Raw genomic sequence first — 20,752 nt, forward strand, 5'->3', positions numbered from 1 at the left:
AACTGAGCACCAAAAATAAAACATGATAAACTTTTCTGCAAAACAATTCCCCTTCTCTGGGGACTGGCTTACCCACTGTATTCACCCAGTTCAAGTTGAGACTGAGATTAACTTTAAAACTATAGTCAAAATTTGAATGAGCTTATAGGGTGAAACCTATTCCTGTGCAAAACACAAAACCTAGGCATCACGTCAGTCTATTAACCTGATTTGAGGAAATCTTCATCCATAGTGAATAAATATTGAGGGGGAAAGCTTGCCTCTGCTTATAATTGTTTAGCTGAACCTGCGTGTTTTGGTAACCATCTGTACAGAAACAATCAACGAGATCTGCAGAACAAACTAGAAAAATCACATTTAAAGAACAACAGCATATCCATTGTACCTTTGTAAACGTAGCACTAGCACACCGTGTGAAGCAAGCATGGATACCAGCTTCTGCAGAGCAGTGTGGTCACCGAGCATCAAAGCAAGGCTTTGATATGTTGGGGTCAGGTGCTGATTGGCGGCTGCTTTGTATGTGCAGCAAGTCCTTAACCATCTGTGCTTGGGGACCAATGTGCAGTCACAGTGGCTCTTGTACGTCAACTCTGCAGTGATATGATTCGTGAGGTACATGAGAACCTGGGAAAAATCATAGACGGTAGGAGGTACATAAAATAGTATCTTTTTATAAAACTTTAGCTCTCGCAATGGGTCTAAGGTAATGCAATGGGCTGAGGCAGGGAAGAGTACTATGACTATCTAGTCTGCTCAGTTATGACGAGATGCAGTGGAATAGATTCGCAGCTTTTTCTCTGCAGATTCCTATAAGCAGGGAAGGGCTATACCGGTAATGTCACCTCTATGAAGAAATAGCTCTGCTCACAAAAGGGGTCTGGGGAGAGGTTGCAGGGCTAAAGGGAGATACTGAGATTCAGCGGTGGGGGGTGACACTCCAGGCTGGGAAGGAGGATCCTGACCTGGGGGTTCCAACCTGCTTTCAGCCCCGTTCGCAGCTCTCTTGCCTGATCCCAGGTGCCAAGGGACGTGCTTCAGAGGCTTGGCTCCCACCTCCATCTTCTCAGCCCAAAGCCTCTGGTGACTGCTCCAGCCCCTCCTGATCCCATTCTCTGCTCCCTAGCGTATTCTCGGGCCCCAAGACACCTGCTCCAGACACTCTGGGGCCTGCTGTGACCGCTGTGCCCAAATCTGAGCGTGAGTTTACACGGGGCTGGGTCCCTGCCAGGTTCCACGGCCCCTGCCAGGGGTTACACAGGTAAAACTATCTTGGCCACAAAAAAACACACCTCTAGTTAGTTAGTTAGCTCCACGCGCTGTTGCCAGAGTGCACAGATCTCGTGGCAGCGTACTCTCCGGCGGCCGCGCACGTTGCTGCCAGGGGCCGGACCAAAAAGATTGGTTGTTTGACACCTCTGAAAACATTTATGTGTACCATGGGCCTACATGTAAGTGCCGTAGAAACATAGACTGAGCTCGTCACTGACACATTTTAAAAGGCATTCCCTGGGAGCGCAGCACCTTGCTGCCATTTGTGACTTTGAAAAATCGTCCCCGCAAATCCCACTGACTTCCAGCAGGACCAGTGTGCCGAAGTGACCGAGGCACTTCTGAAAATCCCAGACTTAGGGTCAACTGAACGTGAGGCTTATTCCCTGGGTTTTTTTTAAAGCCGGCTAAGAGAGCCAGGGCAACTGTCTATTGTTGTGGGAACACAGTAAGCTAAGTCAAATTGAAGCAACGCTTGGCTCTCGATAAAGATTGCTGGCATGGCTGTCAAAAATATGTTATCACCATCAGCGGGAGCATCTTAATAGCTAATTTTTATACAGCATTTTTCAACAGTAGATCTCAAAGCACTTTACAAAAGAGGCCGCTATAAATTATCGCTGTTTTAGGGCTAGGGAGACCACTGCACACTGAAGGGAAGTGACTGGCTAGGGTATCCCAGCAGACTACCGACAGCACTGGAAATAGAACACAGGCCTCCTGTATCCCAGGCTAGGACTCCAGCCACTAGTACACAGTGCCTCCCTAATAACCTGCTTACAAGATGATGTAACTATTACAGGGTTTTGCAAACTCCACTGAATGTTTGAACAGACAAGACTGCAAAGATAAAAAGACGACGACACAAATTATAACTCCCTAAGCAAATTTAACTGCACTTTTCCAGCTCGCCTCACAATTTGCTGAAAAGGCAGGCCTCTCCTGGCTCATCAAGGCCTAAAAGGCTCTTTGATCAGCCAGTTATCTGGTACTTTCTTTCAGGCATTGCCAGCAACAAAATGCTGAGTCTTGAACATTATGCAAGTTCTTTGCATTTCCCAAATGAAAGCATTTCCTGCTGTCTCTGCATAGCATCACTACCTGGACATGTATCCAGCTTGACTGGGACAAAACAATAGGGTGTGTAATGCAGAACCTGCCCTGTTGAGTAGGGACTATTATACCTCTTCCTGTAAAGTAATTCTGGAAATACCATGGTCACACTCTTTATGCTGATCACTAGCTAGCTGTGCCTCTATGGCTGCCAGAGCTAACGTAGCACTAATATATTTATGGGTCTGTTATTAATTTAGTGATTGAGTTCATTATTTTATTACAATTTTCGAGCTTTGCTATTTAATAGTTTACCACACACACAGAGGCCTTATTTTTGTTTAGTAACACAAGGAAACAGGTCAGCTGATGGCAGAATCTGTGTTCAGATCAGACTGGGTTCAGAGTGCTATATGGAACAAGAAGAGAAAACTCCCTGTATGTACAAACCCGGTGAGACCACATCTGGGATATTGGATTCAATTTGACGCACATTATATCAAGAAAATATTGACAAATTAGAGAGAATGTAAGGAAAAACAACTAACATGCTAGAGCACTGGAGGACAGGTGAAAGCTGATGCAAATAATAAAATTATCTGGTTTTTTTCAAACAAACATTTATGACAAATTTTTTGAAAATAATAAAAAATTAATCAGTTCTACTATCTAAAACATTTGAAGCGTATAAACACCTACCTTAAATCCTGGCCCTATTGAAGTCTATGAGAGTTTTTCTATTGATGTCAATAGGGTTAGGAATTCACCTTAGGAATGGACAATAACCACTCAGAGTATTCCAAGAGGCTATATGAAGAAGATGAAATTGAGAAATTGAATCTATCTGGAAAATGGCCTCATTGTGAGATCTGTTAAGCAGTGGCATAGCTTTATAAAATAATATTCTTATTACTGGGGCTATTTAAACTAGACTGGACAATCCAGGATTAGACAAGCAAGCTGTCCCTAATTTCCATTATACAGAGCTGTGCCTCAGTTTCCCCATTGACTTCCTTTGTAAAGTGCTTTGAGACCTACAGATGTAAAGCCCTATATAAGGGCTTGGTATTATTATTATTTATTATTGTTGTTATCTATACTAACTCAGACATTGATCTGGACAGCAGCCTGAAAAATGGCAGCATTATCAAGGTTAAACCTGACGCACAAAAATAAACTGTCACTGCCGAGTGTTGTAGTTCATTGCATAAGCTTAACTCAGCACTGGGCAGCCATATATCATGTCAAAGTAATCTCTGTCTCTTGAAATGGTGACTCGTGAACTTTGCTCTAGAAGAAGAGAATGGAAATAGAGAGGAAGGAGGTGTAAGCATGACACTGTCTTTCCATCTGTGAGAGATGAGCTTTTGTTAGGTCTTGTTAGCTACGTGGGGCTGGTTGCTCCTAGATGCCTGGTTAGGGGACGGTGCCGGTGGAATTACTAATGAGTAGTTTGCAGTAATAAAGGAAAGAAACTGTCCTTGAGTATTTTTGGTCTCTCTATTTCTCCCTCTCTTGAAGCCTCTCCACTGGCCTGAAATACAGATTAACCCTGGAGTCAACAAGAGGGAATGTATGAGGTAGTTAGAGACTGGAACAAAAGAACTGGAATGAAATCCTAATGCTCTCTCCAGCCCCTGCATGCTAGGTAGGAGAGCCAGTGTAATGTAAAGACATTCTAAAAGCCGTGATACTGGCAGAAATATGATTGCCCCAGAACTGGCACAGCAGAACACACCCGTAAAGGCTGTCTTCTGAGGACCCCCTTGTCAGCATTGTAGGGAACATACTGGGGGCAGAAGGCTTATTGTGGTGGGAGACCCTGGGCAGCCCAGGGAGGTTGCTGTGACCTAGGCAGGCCTCTCTAGCTCTCAGAGCAGCCTGGGAATGTACTAAAGCTGCCACAAGCTACCTTAACCCCCCTTCCCTTAGGCCTGTGGGTCCAGCACCAAACCTGGCCGCTAGATTCTATTCTGAGTGCACAGCCATTGATCACTGTGTGATCTTGGGCACAATGTGATCATTTAGCTTCTCTGTGGGTCTATTTCTCCAACTGTAAAAAAGGGCTAATTACACCCACCTAGAGGGGAATCTTATTAAACTGGTATTTATAAAGCACTGGCTCCCTGAATATATGACTGCAGAGTGTCATTGTTTATCTCCTCTATTACACAAACATGCCCTCAGAAGGCAGCCTCAGCAGTTAATCATTGCCTGCAGCAGGTGGAAGCAATCTTGACAGTGATATTAGAGGGTGGGTTTAACAGGTGTGGTTTTTAAGCTGCATGTAGCAGGGGGTGAACCTCAGAAGGTTTGCAGCTTCCATTTGGATAAGTTTTTAAACCTTTTGGGTCTGAAAAATATGGCTAGAAATCTCACAAGAATTTCATGATGCATTTCAGCTCTTCCATTTCTGCTTTTAGTTGGAATCAGTGCAGAAGCAGCAGAGGACATGAAGATAAAAGGCATGGGGGGCAAGGGGGAATTAACCAAACTTTTTCAACCTATTGTTCATTTTGCATTGTTGGATCAAACTCACCTCTAGTGTAACTTCAATGGAGTTACATCCGGGATGGATTTGGCCCAATGTATAAAAAATGTAATATATATTTTGGCTAATGAGGCTGGACATAATCAATGGGATGGGCTGTATTTTTAGCCCAGTGAGTGGTTTGTTAAGTTAATAGGAGATCTGGGGTCAAATCCTGAGCCAATATAAGTGGCTACAATTTCATTAAAATCAATGGAGTTTCACTTGAGTAAGCCAGGACTCTGTGAATTTGCTGTCTGATTTATCACGCAAAGTCCCATAACGCATGGCAACTCCTGCAGCTCTGATTTCCATCTTCCTGTGTGGAATGAAATAGCTGCTGCAATCTAGACAGATTACGGTATCCTGTGTTTCAACCTCTTTTATGAGTGGAAAGGATTGCCAGGTTTCTGGCATCTCTCCAGCTTCTGAGCTTCATAATGAAATTCCATTTGCATCTAAAGGAACAGTGTGGGTGATGCAATGCAGAAACCGCTACAGGCCTGCTTGGAAAAGCTGCAGACAAGAGGATGGCTTTGATGAGGGGCCAAAACATCTGGATATCATCAGGCATCTGCTCCTGACAGCTCAGGTAATTGTGGATGACTCTGTCCTCAGCCTAATTATACTTCAGAGAGAAATTCCTGCTGAAATGAGAGGAAAGGGAGTGGGAGAGAGAGAGCGAGGACTTAAAATAGACTCCTTATCTGTTTACACACTTCCTACGCTTACCGTGTGCACTGTTATTCCTTTCTGGCGTGGGTGAGTGGGTCATGGGAAGTGGTTTGGTCAGCTATGTAATAACTGGATTTTCTAGCACCCCACATCCACGGTCGTTCTATGCTAGCTCTCCGCTAACGTAAGAGGCTCAGCACTGAAGTCCTGCTGAACAGAACAACCATGTAGTAAGCAGTAACTTGCTATACTTGCTCAGGGTGGGGAGTCCAAACAGTGGCTGCTAGCACATTCCACTCTCTCTCCCTTTTCGCCAGCAGCAGCTCTTTAAATCAACATGCACACCTAAGGTTTTCAGTTTGGGCTAGCGGCACAAGGTTGTCTCATCTAGGCTGCTGCTGCAGTAGGGTCGTATCAGGAATGTTTTCAGTATTTGATGGTCTCAGGGCCGGTGTTATGGGTGGGTGATGCGGCTGACTGCCCAGGACGCTGGGGAGGGCCGGGGGCCACCACTATGATCAAGAGGCCAGGAGTGGGGCTGGCCGAGGGGGTGAGGCTGCAAAAGGGAGGTCAGGGCAATGTGGGGGGAGCTAGGAAGGCAGTGCAGGCCCGGGGTTGGGGGGCAAGGGGACCAAAATACAAGTTCATTTTCCCCAAGGCCGGCCATGGGTGGTCTCTTCCCCACAGATGTCTAGCCTGTGTACCAAGCCACAGCTGGTGCAGAACAAATCTGCCCAGTTCACAGTAGTGTGCCATTTGGAGCACGTTATCCCAGCTCTGCGAGGTCTTCAGGTTGTGTTTCCAGCTGCTCGCTGATCTACAAAGATGGTGTGCATACCTGAGTAACAGCCTTCCTGCCTGTGTGACATTCAGACTGTGATGTTAGCTGGGGAGCCTTTACTGTCAGTCCCCAGAGCTGAAATTCTCAGTGTTGTGTGCTGGGATTTAGTCCCTCTGTTCATCAGACAGAGCCTGAGTTTGCTGATCTTCAGAGCCTGATGCAAGTCTTATCTGTTTGCATAGGCCTTTGCCTAAGGAAGGGATTCGGTAATGGAAGTAGGAGCAGAAGTCAGTCTGGGTCTATATTTGTTAGCATGTGCATTGCTAGCTAAATAGTGTATACATGTCACCCCCGGGCCGTCCCTAGAGGGGTGTGGGACCTGGGTAAACCACACTGTGTGGGCCCCCCGCCTGGCTCCCCCAGGTCCGGTGTGCAGCTGGGAGGCGGGCTTCAGCCTCCTGCCTGGTTAAGAGCGGGGCCCCCCAAAGTGCAGGGCCTGGGGTGGTGGCCCCGATTTGCCCTACTCTAGGGACGGCTGTGTCCCCACCCCCCTCAATAAATCCTGCGCTACAGTAGCTGTTGGTTTGTACTCTGCCATAACATGCAGGAGACCTGGCTTCATTTCTCAGGATTACCCCATATAGGCTGTTTGGATTTGAGTCTGTTGCAGAGGCTGGTATTAGAGTATGCTAATGCTTTGTGCTCTGTGCTGTTCCATTACATGGGTAAGCTGGGTATGGAATCGAGCCCTTTATAGCCCATCTGGATGTTCCTGCAGTCTCTATAAGCGCATCGGTATCACCAGATCTGCCACTTTCCTTTTCTTTAGCTCTGCATCAATGCTTGTTTGTGCAGCTGCACAACTTTGCTTCAGCAGTTTTTGTAAATCAAACCCCATTCCTCTCTCATCCCTCCCAAGAAAGGAGCAAGACAGGTTTCACAAGACTCATGTTAACCCTGGGAGCATCTTGCACTGCAGCCAAGTGCATTACTAGCACAACAGAGGTGTGGGCTGTGTAAGTCAGAGGGAATGGGATTGTCAAGAGTGTCTGAGGACAGTTCTGTAACCATATCCTGAAAGCTTGCAGTCCACATGCACGTCAGTCGGCAGCGCATGTAACATGAATAACATTAGCCAGTGAGGCAAATTCTGCTCTCCGTACAATAAGGGTGAAGCTGGGCTGTGTGGGAGACAGAACGTTCTTGGGGGCTGCTCCAATACTGTGCAATGAACTGCTCTGCAAACTAAGGGCCATCACAAACCTCATAACTTTCCACTCCAAATGCTAAGTGCGTTTCTTTGACTTTGCTGTCTCTAACATAAATTCATAGCAACATGTATAGTTAAAAACAAAACCTTTAAAAACCACCAAAACAAGACACACTACTGCATATGCTTCTCCCCCTGGAGAGAGCATGAGAGAACAAATGACATGTTGGGCATGATACTTAATGTGACAGGTGTTGGGCATGATACTTAATGCACCACTGGGAGGCACTCAGATACATTAGCCCAGTATAAGAACCTGAATAGTTGCACGGGTGAAAATCCAAAATAAATCCTGGGACTTCAGTGGGATTACTCCAATATTATACTGGTGTAAATTGGAGTAGAATCTTGCCCTCTGACATCAGTGAGCATCTGCTGTAGATTGGAAAGCCCATAGGTGAAGAATAATTAATTAGAGGTTGAATAGTTGTGCATGAACTTACTGTTCCTTTCAGCTCCCTGAAGCCTGCGGGGACAGATGCTGTAGATATTTTCCGCTGGAATGTGCTCTTGAACATGTTGGAGCGCACTCAACCTCAGGTTTATTCCATAGGTTTCACTGGAAGCTGCTTCTCCAAAACATCCAAACATATAGATTGTAATGCCTATAAACAGGCCTACAGGCTGAATGCAGTAAGCAGTCATGATTTCTTAGTCAGACTGAAATAAGTTAATGGCTGGATTTTGAGAAGTGCTGAGCATATGCATCTCCCATCAGTGGAGATGTGCTTGTTTGGCACCTTTGTAAATCAGGCTGTAGTCTAATCTAAGCAGTTAGAATAATGGTGCTTCTGTAGCAGCTTTCAGCCAAAGTTTCTGTTCGCCAGACTATACAAAATGGATAACAAACTGCTTACGCTGTCTTCACTGAAATTCAGCCCCCTCTTGGGAGGAAGGCAGGTGTATAGCAACATAACACAACAAAATTCAGGTGAGCAAATTAAGTAGATTAAGTAAATGAAAAAGCGTGAATTGAAACTGTAGGGCAATTTTATACAGGCAGAATGTAATTAGTCAGACTGGAATTTGGCCATTACATGGCAACTAACACTCAGACATAATATATGGAGGATCAGGATGTAAATTTTGTGGGTCATCTGAAATTGTTTTATTGCCTGTCTAGCTGGGGTGTTTTTTCTAGAAATGCCAGCTGACTGGCAATCTTCCCCTTGATGTGACAGGTGCAAGTGTGATGGGTTTGGTACAAGAACCAGAATAGAAGAGCTAATTTTTGCACAGCTATATTATTCTATTTTCATGAGTATATTTGAATATGATCCACATTATAATTTTGCTTTTGCAACTGCCTGCAGTTTTCATAGTGAAAAATCAAAACATAATTCCTTGCCTGTTGGGGAAAACAATGTGAATTTATCCAAAACAGAAATCCACCCTTTACACAGTTGGAGAATGATAATTTCTCTTTGAAAACTATTTTGTCCTTTGTTTTTTACCCGAGTGGCAGGTACTTCTTATCTCAGTCTGTGGTGTGACCTTTCTCTTACCTTTCTTCCCTCGTAGCTGTTTTCTAACAATTATCATGGAAGCCACAAGTAGCATAATTACCAGGAGAACTGGTATCAGGATTTGAAAGACATCCTTCCCACGGCTTCTCAAGAGGCTGGAAAATATTGAGTCAAAGGGGAAGTGGTTTCACTGCCAGTTCTGACATGCAGATGCACTCCTCATACAAACAGCGTGGCGGACCAGGCAGTATTTGTAAGATTGAGAGGAAATGAAGTGATCTAGGGGAGAGTCAATGCTGGAAAATCACTGATGGGGGAAGTTTGTGGAACTCACCTCTTTGTATGGATGTGATGTGCGTAGCTAGTTGTCCTGGAATTCTTTGGCATCCCCTTAGTCATGCTTCCAGTCGTTGCATAGGTAACAGTGCTGCCAATTACTTCTTTAGGCATAATTGTCATGACTTCAGGGAATTCGATGCCAGGTGCAGCATAGGAGGCATATTTTGTCCTGGCTCTGTTCATCATTTGTGGTTGTGTGACTGCTGTGGGAAAATACATTAAAATGAACCACTGCTACATTTCCTATTCTTGAATACATGTTTCTTTTCCAATAAAGCAAGTTTCAGAGTCAAAACGAGGGATAGGTGTGAGGGGCAAAAGCTGATCTTGGACATATAAAATCTGGAGATGCTCCAGCACTTCACTGGAGTTACGTGGATTTACGCCAATATGAGTGAGACCAAAATTTGGCGTGGGCTTGATGGTTTTTAAACTGCAAATCTCTTGAGCAACATTCTGTTGTCGTTTCCTCATCCTGGATTCAGTAGGGCTGCTACGTAGGCGTGACTGATGTTAAGATTTAACCTTTGTTTGGCCTTGAGGATCAAAGCCACTAATTGTAAGACTAGAGTCAGTCACTATCTTTGAAAGGACATTACTGATGATCCATGATAAATAGACATTTACAGATTCTAGAACAGAGCGGACATGGTTCTGCTCTCACAATAATAATAATTAATACAAATAGGCAGGAGCCTGGCTGGGAAAGAATAAACGGACAGACACAATGACATTGCCAAATGTCTGCAGTGGAGACTCTGTGGCAAGTTTGGATTTAAATGCACCAGGCGGTATTATGACCACCACATTGAAAATGCTCTAAAGAACGAAGAGGCTAAGATTTTATGGACTTGGGCCATTGTCGCAGACAGAACAGGGCAAGCAAACGGGCGAGACGTAGCTGTTGTAGAAAAGAAGACAAATAAGGCCAGGTGAATTGATATTGTCATACCAGCACAAAAATATAAATGATCCCAGTGGTTATTGAAACACTTGGAGCAATTCCTAAGGGTATGAATGAGCCACTCAAGAATACGTTAGGAGTTTAATGCATCATGATCAGTGACCTCTAAAGGCAGTGCTTTTAGGCACTAAGGATTTTAAGGAAAGTCATAGGAGAACAGTGCCTTTGATCACCTAAAATGCAGGAGTTCTGCAGAGGGTTTAACAAAACTCCTGACTGCTCAAACTGACGGAGTCAGTTCATCGTCAGGATTTATTGTGACTCATGGGGATAAATTTTAGACAGTAGCTTTCCCCTTTTAAGCTGAAGACTACTTAATTAAAAAAATCCATTGTTTATACTGAGGGATAATTAATAATTATATACCTACCTCTCCTTAAAAATGTACGTTCTTAGATTTGAGAACATGTTGCAAAAGAAGTCAGTATTACGATCCCCATTTTGCAGCTGGGGAAGTTGAGGCACAGATGAAGCAACTTGTCCAGAGTCACCCAGCAAGCCAGTGGTGGAGCTGGGAAGAGACCCAGAGGGGCATATCCATAGCTGGCATAAATTATCACTCACCATCTGAAGACCTGCCTCAAGTTTTCAGAGTCCAAATCCAATGCCCCCCTCACTAGGCCAGACTGCCTCTCCCTTACACCCGTTGTACACAAATATGACGCCCTCGATGTTAATGCATTTAGTCCATACTCAGTCTGACCGAGACCCATATGAAAACTCACACTGAGTATAACCATAGCCAGGTCCATATTGTCCTGGTTCTGAAAATGCAAGCCCTCAGCCCCAGGGGAAGAAATGTAGGAAACCAGCCTGAGTCCTTAAAGGAAAGGCACAAAGAACAAGAAGAAGGGATGTGTTGTACAACATTGTCTGGCCTTTGTGCCTGTGTACAGCACCCAAGGGAAGATATAAAGCCCTATAAACTGAGAGGCAGGAGCCTGGCATTCTGAATATATTAGCAGTGGCAACTGCCATGTGTTGATGAATTTAGTCAGAGACAGTAACAAAAAACTACAACAACTTGTTGATTCCTAAGAGGCTTAATCTTTTTGGGAACATTCAAAAATAAAGGTCTCAGCATTTAGGATTTGTTGATGATTTTCTTTTAGAGAGAAAAGACACCCTCACAGATAAAACAGTGGAGCGGGGTCAGGAGATTTTAATCTGCCACAGACTTCCTGTGTGACCTTAGGCAAGTCACTTAGACTATCCTGGGTCTCGGTTCCCATCTGTCAAGTTGGGATGATACTTCCCCTACCTCACAGGGAGGCTGTGAGGATAAAAACCATTAACAATTGTCAGGTGCTCAGATACCACAGTGATGGGGGGAAGCAGATTAATTCCTAGATTAGACAGATAATTATACATTACTGAATCCAGTGCTGGTGAAAGGTGGTGCTCTGAAATCTACCAAGCAGCCACAGCACAGGCAGCTGTGGCATAAGATTCCCAGATGCATCACCTCATCAGTGTGAATGTGAGAGACCTCCCACACCCTAGAGGAGAGAGGGGGAGCAGTTAGTGCCAATTCCTTTCCCTTGTCCCCAATGGGCTAGAGAGAGGGGATGCAGTAAACGTCACCTTGAGCATCAGCGCCTTTATTGCCAGACTCTGCTGGTACCAGCCACGGAAGAGAAGTCACAGCAGATCTGTCACGTGGCAGGGATTCAGGAGACAACATGCCCCTTGGGGATGCAACGTTCCCTGCATGAAACAGAAACTAGATGTGTTCCTACAGCACATGCGAAAAGTCATGATCTGATTTCCATTACTAAAGCTAGCATTCAAGAGATACACAAGCACTCTGTGCAGTATCACCTGTGATGCTGTATCGCCACAGTGATAGCGTACAGAGTAGTCATAGTCTCAATGGGACTGCTTCAGCAGTGATGTGATATTGTATGATCACTGACACCGTACCATCAAAGTGAGACTGTAGCATCAGTGACACGGTACCCCTGCATGATACCACACTGCAGGTAGAGAGGTGCTGTACAGAGTGACACCGTACCATTAGAAACCTTCAGCTCCACTTGGAGGGTCCTTCCACTGCCTCTGTCGTTTTGAAATCCTGTCCCACAGCCGTACAGCCCAGCGTCCCTCTCTTCCAGACTTCTCATTGCAATTTGAAATATTCCTTCCTCAGGGTGGTCAGTGATGGATATTCTATTCTCGTAACTCTCAGCGATGTATGGAGTGGTGGAGATGATGGTGACACAGGTCCCTGTACTGAGCTCCCTGCACCAGAATTTTCGCACGAAAGTGCCCGTAATGGGACACTTTATGGTGATTGATCCTCCAACCTCACCAGTCACTTGAATGGGTCGTCTTGCTGCACTTGAAACTGGTGACATAGAGAAAAAACTCACAGGGCCTAACTCAAATTTATGCTCAAGATGCATCACACCAAGGCCCTGTCTTCACTAGGAAAAAAGGTGGGTCCTCACCATGTGATGATTCATACAAGGTAAAATCTGAGTGAAGACAAGCCTGAGATCCCTGTATAGAATCATGGAAGTGTACGACTGGAGGGGACCTCAGGAGGTCAGCTAGTCCAATCCCCTGTGCTCACGGCAGGACTACATCATAACTAGACCATTCCTGACAGGTGTTTGTCTAATGCCTGTTCTTAAAAACCTTCAGTGACAGACTCCACAGCCTCCCTAGGCAATTTATTCCAGTGCTTAGCTAGCCTTACATTCAGGCAGTTTTTCCTAACGTCCAGCCTAAACCTCCCTGGCTGCAATTTAAGCCTGTTGCATCTTGTCCTATCCTGAGAGGTTAATGAGAACCATTTTCCTCCCTCCTCCTTGTAATAACCGTGTATGTACTGAAGTATAAAGCAGCCTCAGACTCCAGGTAAATTACATCTACATTCACAGTGACGGCCTTTTGCACATCTATTGCAAACGAGGATCAGGCCCATGGTCTCTTACAGGGAACAAGCATGAGTGCCTGAATTTTAACCATTGGGAGTGCTGGGATTTTCAAAAATGCTTCTGTGGCTTAGGAGTGCAAGTCCCATTGGCAGCTAATTGTCCCACGTCACTCAGGTGCTTTTGAAATCTCACCCACGACTCCTAAAAGCAGAGATTCTTTGAAAACTCTTTCAGACCCTAACTACTGAAGAAACGAGATTAAAAAAACAGAGTATATCAGTCTTCTCACTAGCGCAACTACGGAGACCCTACATAAATACAGCATTCGCTTGATCAACATTATAGGTCTCTGAATGGCTAAGTTCCTGATCCTTCCACCCTGGGTGTCACTGCAGCATCTGAGTTCTGCTGTGGCACTTGTTTGAACTCTCCTTGTATTTAAACATGAAGGTTCCCAGCTCTGGAATTCACTACCCCAGTGGTGTAACAGTGCCCAGGTCTGTTGACTTTCAGCATATAACGTAGTGTCCTTCTGGTAGACGTTTGCCTGAGGGAGGGTGGATCTGAATGGGTGGGAATTGTTTTGTGATTTGGTAATGCTGTCTTCTCTTGGTGTTTTGGGAGTACAGACTGATTTTCTGGGGCACCAAGTACCAACAACTCCAACAGAAGTGCATGCCAGCTGAGAGTAAACCGGGTCCCATGTTTTTATTGTATATCATTCGTGTGCCCTGAGCTAAGTAAGGGTAGGCACAGTTTGTAAATCAATAATTCAATAAGTAAAGCATCTGGATATGGGCAGGGCTCCTCAACCATCTATTTCTGGGGTAATCCCTTGCTGTGGTCTGTTTTCCTGGGTTTACCTTGGTAAAAATGGCAGGATAAATTCCATGCGCTACTAAAGGGAGGAAGCCAATGGCTTGCTAACCACAAAATAACATGCTCTAGGAGTGATTATGATTCTGCACAAAATCTGGCAATCACTGATGAAGTATGGGAAAGAGCTGCTTCCAGATGGAAATCTTGATTGCAATAGGAGCTTTGCTTGAGTAAGGAGAGCTGGATTGACCCTATGGGTAAAATCCTGTCTCCGTTGAAGTCAACAGCAAAACTCTCATTGGCTTCAATGGGGTCAGGATTTCACCCTTGTATCTTTAACACACTGAATCCAATTCGCAAAGATGAGTTCATCTGAAAGCTTTTAGGGCCCGGTATCCCATTTTAGCTAACTTTAAGTTGACACTTAAATCACCGTTACTCTGCGTTCGAAACAAGGCTCACCTGATAAACATCTCTAAAATGAAACTCTTCTTTTGTTCTGCAAAATTACAGCCTCTCCGGCTATTCAGTGTCCGTGTCAAACAATTCCTGACATGTCAGACGTCACTTGCTAATCTATACCACTCTTACCTTGCAGCAAGACAAGTAACATACTGATGAAGTCCATTTCCTCCCTTTGTCACTACCACGATAGTTAGAGCACACTCCGTGATGGCTGCTTGCTTCTTTGTGGCATGTATTTCCAGTAAAAGAAAGAAGTAAAGCAACAAAAAGAACTCGCTAGGGTTGAGGGTCCGTATCAAACCCTTTCTCGCCCTACAAATGGTATGCAAACCACAGAGGAAGTTTTATAGGAGGTTTCAAAACATAGTGGACCAAATTCACCCCAGGAGTAATCCCAGTGTGAGGTTGCACCCCGGCTGAACTATCTTCTTTCTTTATTTAGATTTCTGCCTTACGTGAACTGCACATCAAAGGGCCCTGTCCCCTCCCTCCCCACCCACACATCATCCAAAGCTCGGGGTGCTTTAGACACGCAGTTAAAAACACAGGAGATGCAAAGTAAAAACCCACCCCAAGCAGCAGCACTTCATCTGCATACGTCATCTGATCATCAGCTTAAACCTTCCATTACACTCTGCGCTGGTCAACGAGGGGGCGAAGCCCCCAGCAGCCTGCTGCGCGTTAGCTAGTCTTCACTAGCTCCTCGGTGCTACTCCCTGCGCGGACGCTCTGACTGCTCGCCAACAGCGCCCTCAGGCAGTCCAGCTTCCTGCGCTCCGCACTTGAAGCTAATGCACACACAGGCACTCGGGGCCAAAGGTGGCTGCAGCACATGGAGACGTACCTGAGCTAACTTGGATCTAGCTAGCTTCAGTAACACTCACAAGAGCACCCGGGACAGCCTGGCCTCCCAAAACCCAGCCGGGACACCGCATGAACACTTGAGTGACTAGCCCAGGCTGCACCCTGTCCTGCCATGGCTTCAGTGCTGCTGTTATTGGGGCTAGCTAGATCCCTGGTTGGGGTATGTCTGCACATGCTGCAGTGACACCGCTGCGGGGTCGACTTTCCCCTGGAGTCAGGCCCATCATGCTGAGAGTCACCAAGATGGCATGAGCTTATTGCAAGCCTACTGGAACTCCAGGAGTCCCAGAGCTCAGGCTGACCGGGCGTGTTCCTGCTTTCGTGTCCTGCTTGAGAGAGAGATGGAGGGGAAAGGAGCGCCGAGGGGAGAAGAGAGAGATCCCATGGGGAAAAATGCTGAATAAAGCTGGAGGAAGACAGTGAGGGAGGGTGAAAAAGACCAAGGGAAGGAGGCTGGAAGGATACAGAGAGCAAACTCTCTCTCTCCCTCTGCCCTTAGGGGTGAGGTGCATGGGGTGGTGAAGGGAGGGAGCTTCGCTCTCCTGCTGCACTTAGGGGAACTTTCCCCCAGTTCCAGAGCTGTGAGACGGGTGCCGCTCGGCAGCATGTTATGAAAACAAAGACATACAGCATCACTGATCTCTGATCAATCGTGCTTTCACTGAAGGAATTAGCAGGGTGATAAGACCCTAGCAGGCACGCCCTTCCTCCTGCCAAGAGGTATTTATATCCCTTTTGTGGGGTTTCAGAACCCAGTCGGTGTTACTTAAAAAAACCCAAGCTATTTGTGCTTGTATGGTCTGGTACAGCACTACAGGAAGCAGAGCAGGTGGTGTGAGGCAGGGTCTGCCCCTTTTGCTTGCTTCAGTGTTGTTGCTAGCATCATCCCCTCCCAGGAGCTGAGCACAGCTCTCACGCTTCCCCACTGCTCTGATGGCAAACCACAACGGCCTTCTTTTAAGCAGACAGATGGCAAGGTCAGGAAATAACACTGCCGGCACTGCGGATGTTGTCAAGGAACCCTCTGGAGCTGCAAACTAGTCAGAACGTTTGCTTGAGCATGAAGACTATGGGCCTGGTTTTCTTCCAGTTTATACCATTTTCACACCATGGTGATGCCACTGACTTCAAGGCAGTGACAGCTCCTCGTTTACACAGGTGTTACTGACCGAAGACCAACTACTGACCAATAGACCTGAATCAAAGCCCATCAAAGTCATTGGAAAGACTCCCTTGGCTCCAGTGGACTTTGGATCAGGCCCCATGTTCTAAGCTTTGAGTGGGGTTTAAAACTCTTCACTTCTCCTTTTTTTCTCCAATCTCAGCATCACGCCTCCTCTCTCTGACACGGCCTCTCGCTTTCCATGTGTCAACCACCGCCCTTCTTAAAACCCTCCATGAAACTTTCCAGCATTTCCCCTTGTACCTTTCCACCTGTGAACCACTGTCCCATGGTTTGTATTTGTCTGTGTTTGGTTGGAACCTCTGGAGCGCCAGGATCCTGTCTAATGTCTTCAGCCAAGTGCAGTATGTTTATTCATTGCTCTGTATAATGACAGTGCTTAGGCAGCTGTTTGTTGGGCACTGCTGCTTTTTATGCTGACCAGTTTTGTCTCATTGTTACTTTGTTCCCCTGTCTGTCCCCATCAGTTGGGTCTCACCTTATACTCAGACTGTAAGCTCGGAGGAAAAGGACTGTTGTTTGTGTCTCTTTGTATAGCATCTAGCGCAATGGGACCTGACCCATGCTGTGGTATCTGGGAGTACAGTAACAGAAATAATAGTTATTTTATAAAAATTTTACCAGTTTACAAATAAGGAAGCAAGAGAACAGGGAGGTTATAGAAATACAGGGTTCTGGGCACTAACCAAAGGACTCAGACTTGTTTGTGTGTTGTGCTATTTTCAATTAATTGCTCCCATGTCTCTTTGAAGTGTCAGAAATAGCACAGATACCAGCAGACATAGCCCCAGAGGCTGCAGCAAGCATGGAATAACTCGAAATGTCTCAAACACAAAATCTTTTTGCCCTAAACTTGCTGCCGCCCTGAGCCGTCCTTCACTGAGATGTGATGGGAGCCTGTCAATAGATTGTTGGCTGGTCAGATGATTTTTTTTGTACCAAACACTGGGAAATAAGGAAGGGAATAAGTCTCCCTGTCTCAAGATCCGAACCAGATCTTTTGGTTGTCTGGATGAGGGATTCTATTGAGAGCAGGTGTGCAGCTGTTTGTTCCCTCTGTTTTAGCCCACCTCCATCTCTGAGACAACCACTGGAGTTCAGCGGAGAGTCAGTGCAGATGGTCTGTTACACTAATGATCTCAGAAGGGAGACAGGAAGGCCTGACCTCAGGGGATCCTGGCACCTAGAAGTCAAGAGATAAGGGTTTAATCTGGGTCAGATTTTCTTTCTCAACCCAGCTCCTTTGCATCATGCAAGGGGCATAAAGAAGCAAGAACCTGGGCAGATGAGAACCCCCTTGATGAAAAGCCAAGGGGGTTCTCTTCCATTCCCTGTGCCCGTCACCTCCTGTCCCTGGTGTGAGGGAAGTGCTGGGAATAGGAGAGGATGGGCAGGTGAGCACAAATGGTCTTTACCAGTTCTTAGTTGGTGTATGGTTCCTTGAGACCAGAGCCAGCTGGTGTTGAGTTACGTTAGTGCATCCCTTGGGAGGGATACAGGAGGGCTTGACCCAAGTGTGTTTCGTACCTAGAAGCCAGGACACCAAGAGGTAAAAGTTAGGTGCCAATCTTTCTAATCCCACTGGGCTGCTGTAATTTAAACTGAGATTTGGCTGGAGCCAGTCTGTGCCCAGACAACTCCCATCCTCACTCCACTCTAATGAGCAGATCTCAGCACAGGAAAGAATCTGGCCCTTAATGTCTATGTTACAGTATGGTAGAAAGGTACCCAGTGTCTCCAGAGGGTTCTGGTTTTGTGTGACAAAAACCAGGAGATAATCCCAAGTACTTTTTTAACTCTTGCCAGCCCCTTGAAAAATGTGCCTCCCCCCATGGCATTCACCCCCATGCGGTATCAGAAATGGAACAGAATAACTGACCTGCTAGAAGACAATCATATTCTTTATTGGTTGTGAATACAAAAATGTTCAGGCTATTTGTATGGCCTATAAGTAGTGCCTTATGGATTAAAAAGCTCACAGGAATCAAAAGAGAGAATTGCATTGTTCTAAAACATTACTTGGTGCTTTAAAATCAAATGAGATTCAAATCTTAACTGCATTCTTAGGTCATTGCTATCACTGGGATCTGGTGAACTCCAAAAGGTGTGAGCAAAGGCATTAGATCTTTATTGACAGTTCAGGTCCAATATGCTTGAAATGAGACCCTTTGCCCTTTTAAAAAAAAAATCAAAAAAAATCAGACTTCTGAGGGTTCACCTTCCCCAAAGCAACTTATTTTTGACCCAGAAGATTCTTATTATATCACCACTCAGAATTTGATTAAAAATCTTTGAGGAACTAAAAAAATCAAGGTACAGCAAATGTTTGTGACAAGTAAGAAACAGTGCAGCTTGCAGATCTGCTGTTCATTGATTCCAAACGTGGTATTGTTTTCAATCATTATTGCTTTTTGCTTGTACCATCTTCAGAAGCAATTGCACGGGGACGGTTGAGGAACTTGCTAAGCATTGTCCTGGGCTAGTTTGTTCGTTTGAAGCAGGAATGTGGTGTAAGCAATATCAGCTTCCTCCTTGGAACCCTAAGTAAAAGGAGAGGAATCACATCACTATTCAGACTTCCCCAGACGAACCAAGGAGGTAGCTGAAAGGAAGCTGACACACAAAAGCGCCATGCAGAGCCAGTGCGTAAAGTTGAGAGATTAATGTATCCAATGTAAAAGAGGTAGGCCATGCTCCCCTCGGCCTGCCCAGCACAGCTCCCACTGAGAGAATCCTTTTGTCATACTCTTGCCTTCTCAAAAGGTTCGGGTCCTTTGGACACTTCTCTGAAGTTGATCCAAAGTTTTGGAAACCTGGTGTGCCCTTCACTGGATCCCTGTTTTAGTTCTGTTAAAACTGGCATTAGATTTGCCTGTTCTAAAGGAAGTGTCACAAGCTGCTGTCTTTATGCTATGAGAAAATTTTGAAAATACACTTTGCACTTCTTTAGTGACTTTCAGCTAAGGATCACAAAGACACTTACAAACCATAGGTACTTCAAAGATACTAGATGTGCGTGCTTTATGAGGACTTTGGAATTTTTTCCCTATTCTTACCTTCTTGGTCCAAAATAGCCCACCCTTGACCTTCTGGGAATGCTGCAAAAGCCTATTTATTTTGTAAGGTTTTGGAGGGGGAAGTTCCTAGAAGTGTAAGAGAATTTTCTGTTGCTTTGATTTACTGGTGGGGCTGCTGGCACCATGAATTGTTCGGGCACTTAGAACTATTTGTTATGCACTTCTTTAATCGCTCTTGCCAGCCAGTGGAATACTAATACATAACTAAGTCTTGCAGCACTCCTGTGGGGTGCGTGAGAATCATTCTCTCATTTTACTGTTGGTCAAAATGAGGCAAGTGACTTGTCTGGGATCTCACACACAGTCAGCGGTAGACTTTGCAATACAACACAGGAATCCAGACTTCTAGTTCTCCCGCTCAAAGCACCACACAACACTCGGTGTTCGAGAGCTACTTGGTTTAACAGGGAAGAACCTGAAAGTGGCTGGATCACTGCGGCAGACACCACAGCTTCTAGTCTTCCAGTAAACTTAGTAGTTTGGGATTTAAAAGTCTCCTCACCTAGACTCAGACTTCCAGGACAATAACATCCCGTGAATACTTCCAGAGGAACTGAAATCGTGAATCCAAGCAAAGTGAGTTCCAGGCTATAATGATGTAGGTGCAGTAAAGGGTTAGAGATTCCAGTGGAGAGGCTGCAGGTGTGATGCTGAATAGGCTGCTAATTGAGAAGTAGTTAACCATAAATAGGGCAAAGAGGGGGAAGGAGGAACTTTTGCTGCTGAAGCTCTGCAGCCTGAAAGAAAGAATAGGCTGCTGCACCCAAGGCTATGTTCTAGCTGTTCTTACCCTTTTCATCTTTGGTGGTTCGTCTGCACCTACTTCAGTGTTGCCAGCGGTAGTTATATATTCTGAAAAGAATAGGAGATGTTAGGGTACTAGGCATGCGAGATCATGGCCAAACTCCACTTATTCCGTAGCTCCTACATGTACTAAACTGCTGCGGATGTTCAGGGTACAACCTCTTCTCTGGGCTGGGCCAGATGTCAGGCGGCAGCACTAGCTCAGTAAAGCTTTTGCAAATGCAGCCACTGCACCCGCTTTCCCACTAACCAATTGTGCTGCACCTGCATTACGTGCTAAGCATCCCTGCACATGGAGCTAGGGAAGCCTC

The 20,752-nt window shown here is 45.5% G+C and overlaps 2 protein-coding genes and 1 long non-coding RNA gene across 6 annotated transcripts in view; 1 reads left to right on the forward strand and 2 right to left on the reverse strand.

The window, feature by feature from the left end:
* Positions 1–307: 307 nt before the first annotated feature.
* FCMR (Fc mu receptor) lies at positions 308–14,676 on the reverse strand. Its single transcript, XM_067531497.1, has 7 exons — positions 14,640–14,676; positions 12,362–12,694; positions 11,932–12,054; positions 9,379–9,586; positions 9,084–9,199; positions 8,022–8,183; positions 308–624 (listed from the first exon to the last, which is right to left on the reverse strand). The coding sequence occupies exons 1-7, from the start codon at positions 14,674–14,676 to the stop codon at positions 566–568; spliced, it is 1,038 nt and encodes a 345-aa protein (XP_067387598.1). The 3' UTR covers positions 308–565.
* Positions 4,615–20,752, forward strand: part of LOC137142242 (uncharacterized) — a 59,730-nt gene continuing 43,592 nt past the window's right edge. For 3 of the 4 annotated variants that reach the window (XR_010916870.1, XR_010916867.1, XR_010916869.1), the window contains exon 1: positions 5,073–5,444. This is a non-coding gene — a long non-coding RNA (uncharacterized lncRNA). Of the gene's footprint in view, positions 4,788–5,072; positions 5,445–20,752 lie in introns of those variants that run through there. The other variant, XR_010916868.1, reaches the window with a different exon arrangement.
* Positions 18,963–20,752, reverse strand: part of PIGR (polymeric immunoglobulin receptor) — a 39,100-nt gene continuing 37,310 nt past the window's right edge. The window contains exons 17-18 of the mRNA XM_067531803.1: positions 20,428–20,489; positions 18,963–19,100 (exon numbers count right to left, since the gene is read on the reverse strand). Coding sequence (XP_067387904.1) covers positions 19,023–19,100; positions 20,428–20,489 — 140 coding nt within the window. The 3' untranslated portion in view covers positions 18,963–19,022. The remainder of the gene's footprint in view (positions 19,101–20,427; positions 20,490–20,752) is intronic.

The sequence above is a fragment of the Emydura macquarii genome, unplaced genomic scaffold (genome assembly GCF_026122565.2).
Source record: "Emydura macquarii macquarii isolate MOO-44397 ecotype Brisbane River unplaced genomic scaffold, CSIRO-AGI_Emac_v2 contig_3220, whole genome shotgun sequence".
Taxonomy (NCBI): Eukaryota; Metazoa; Chordata; order Testudines; family Chelidae; genus Emydura; species Emydura macquarii.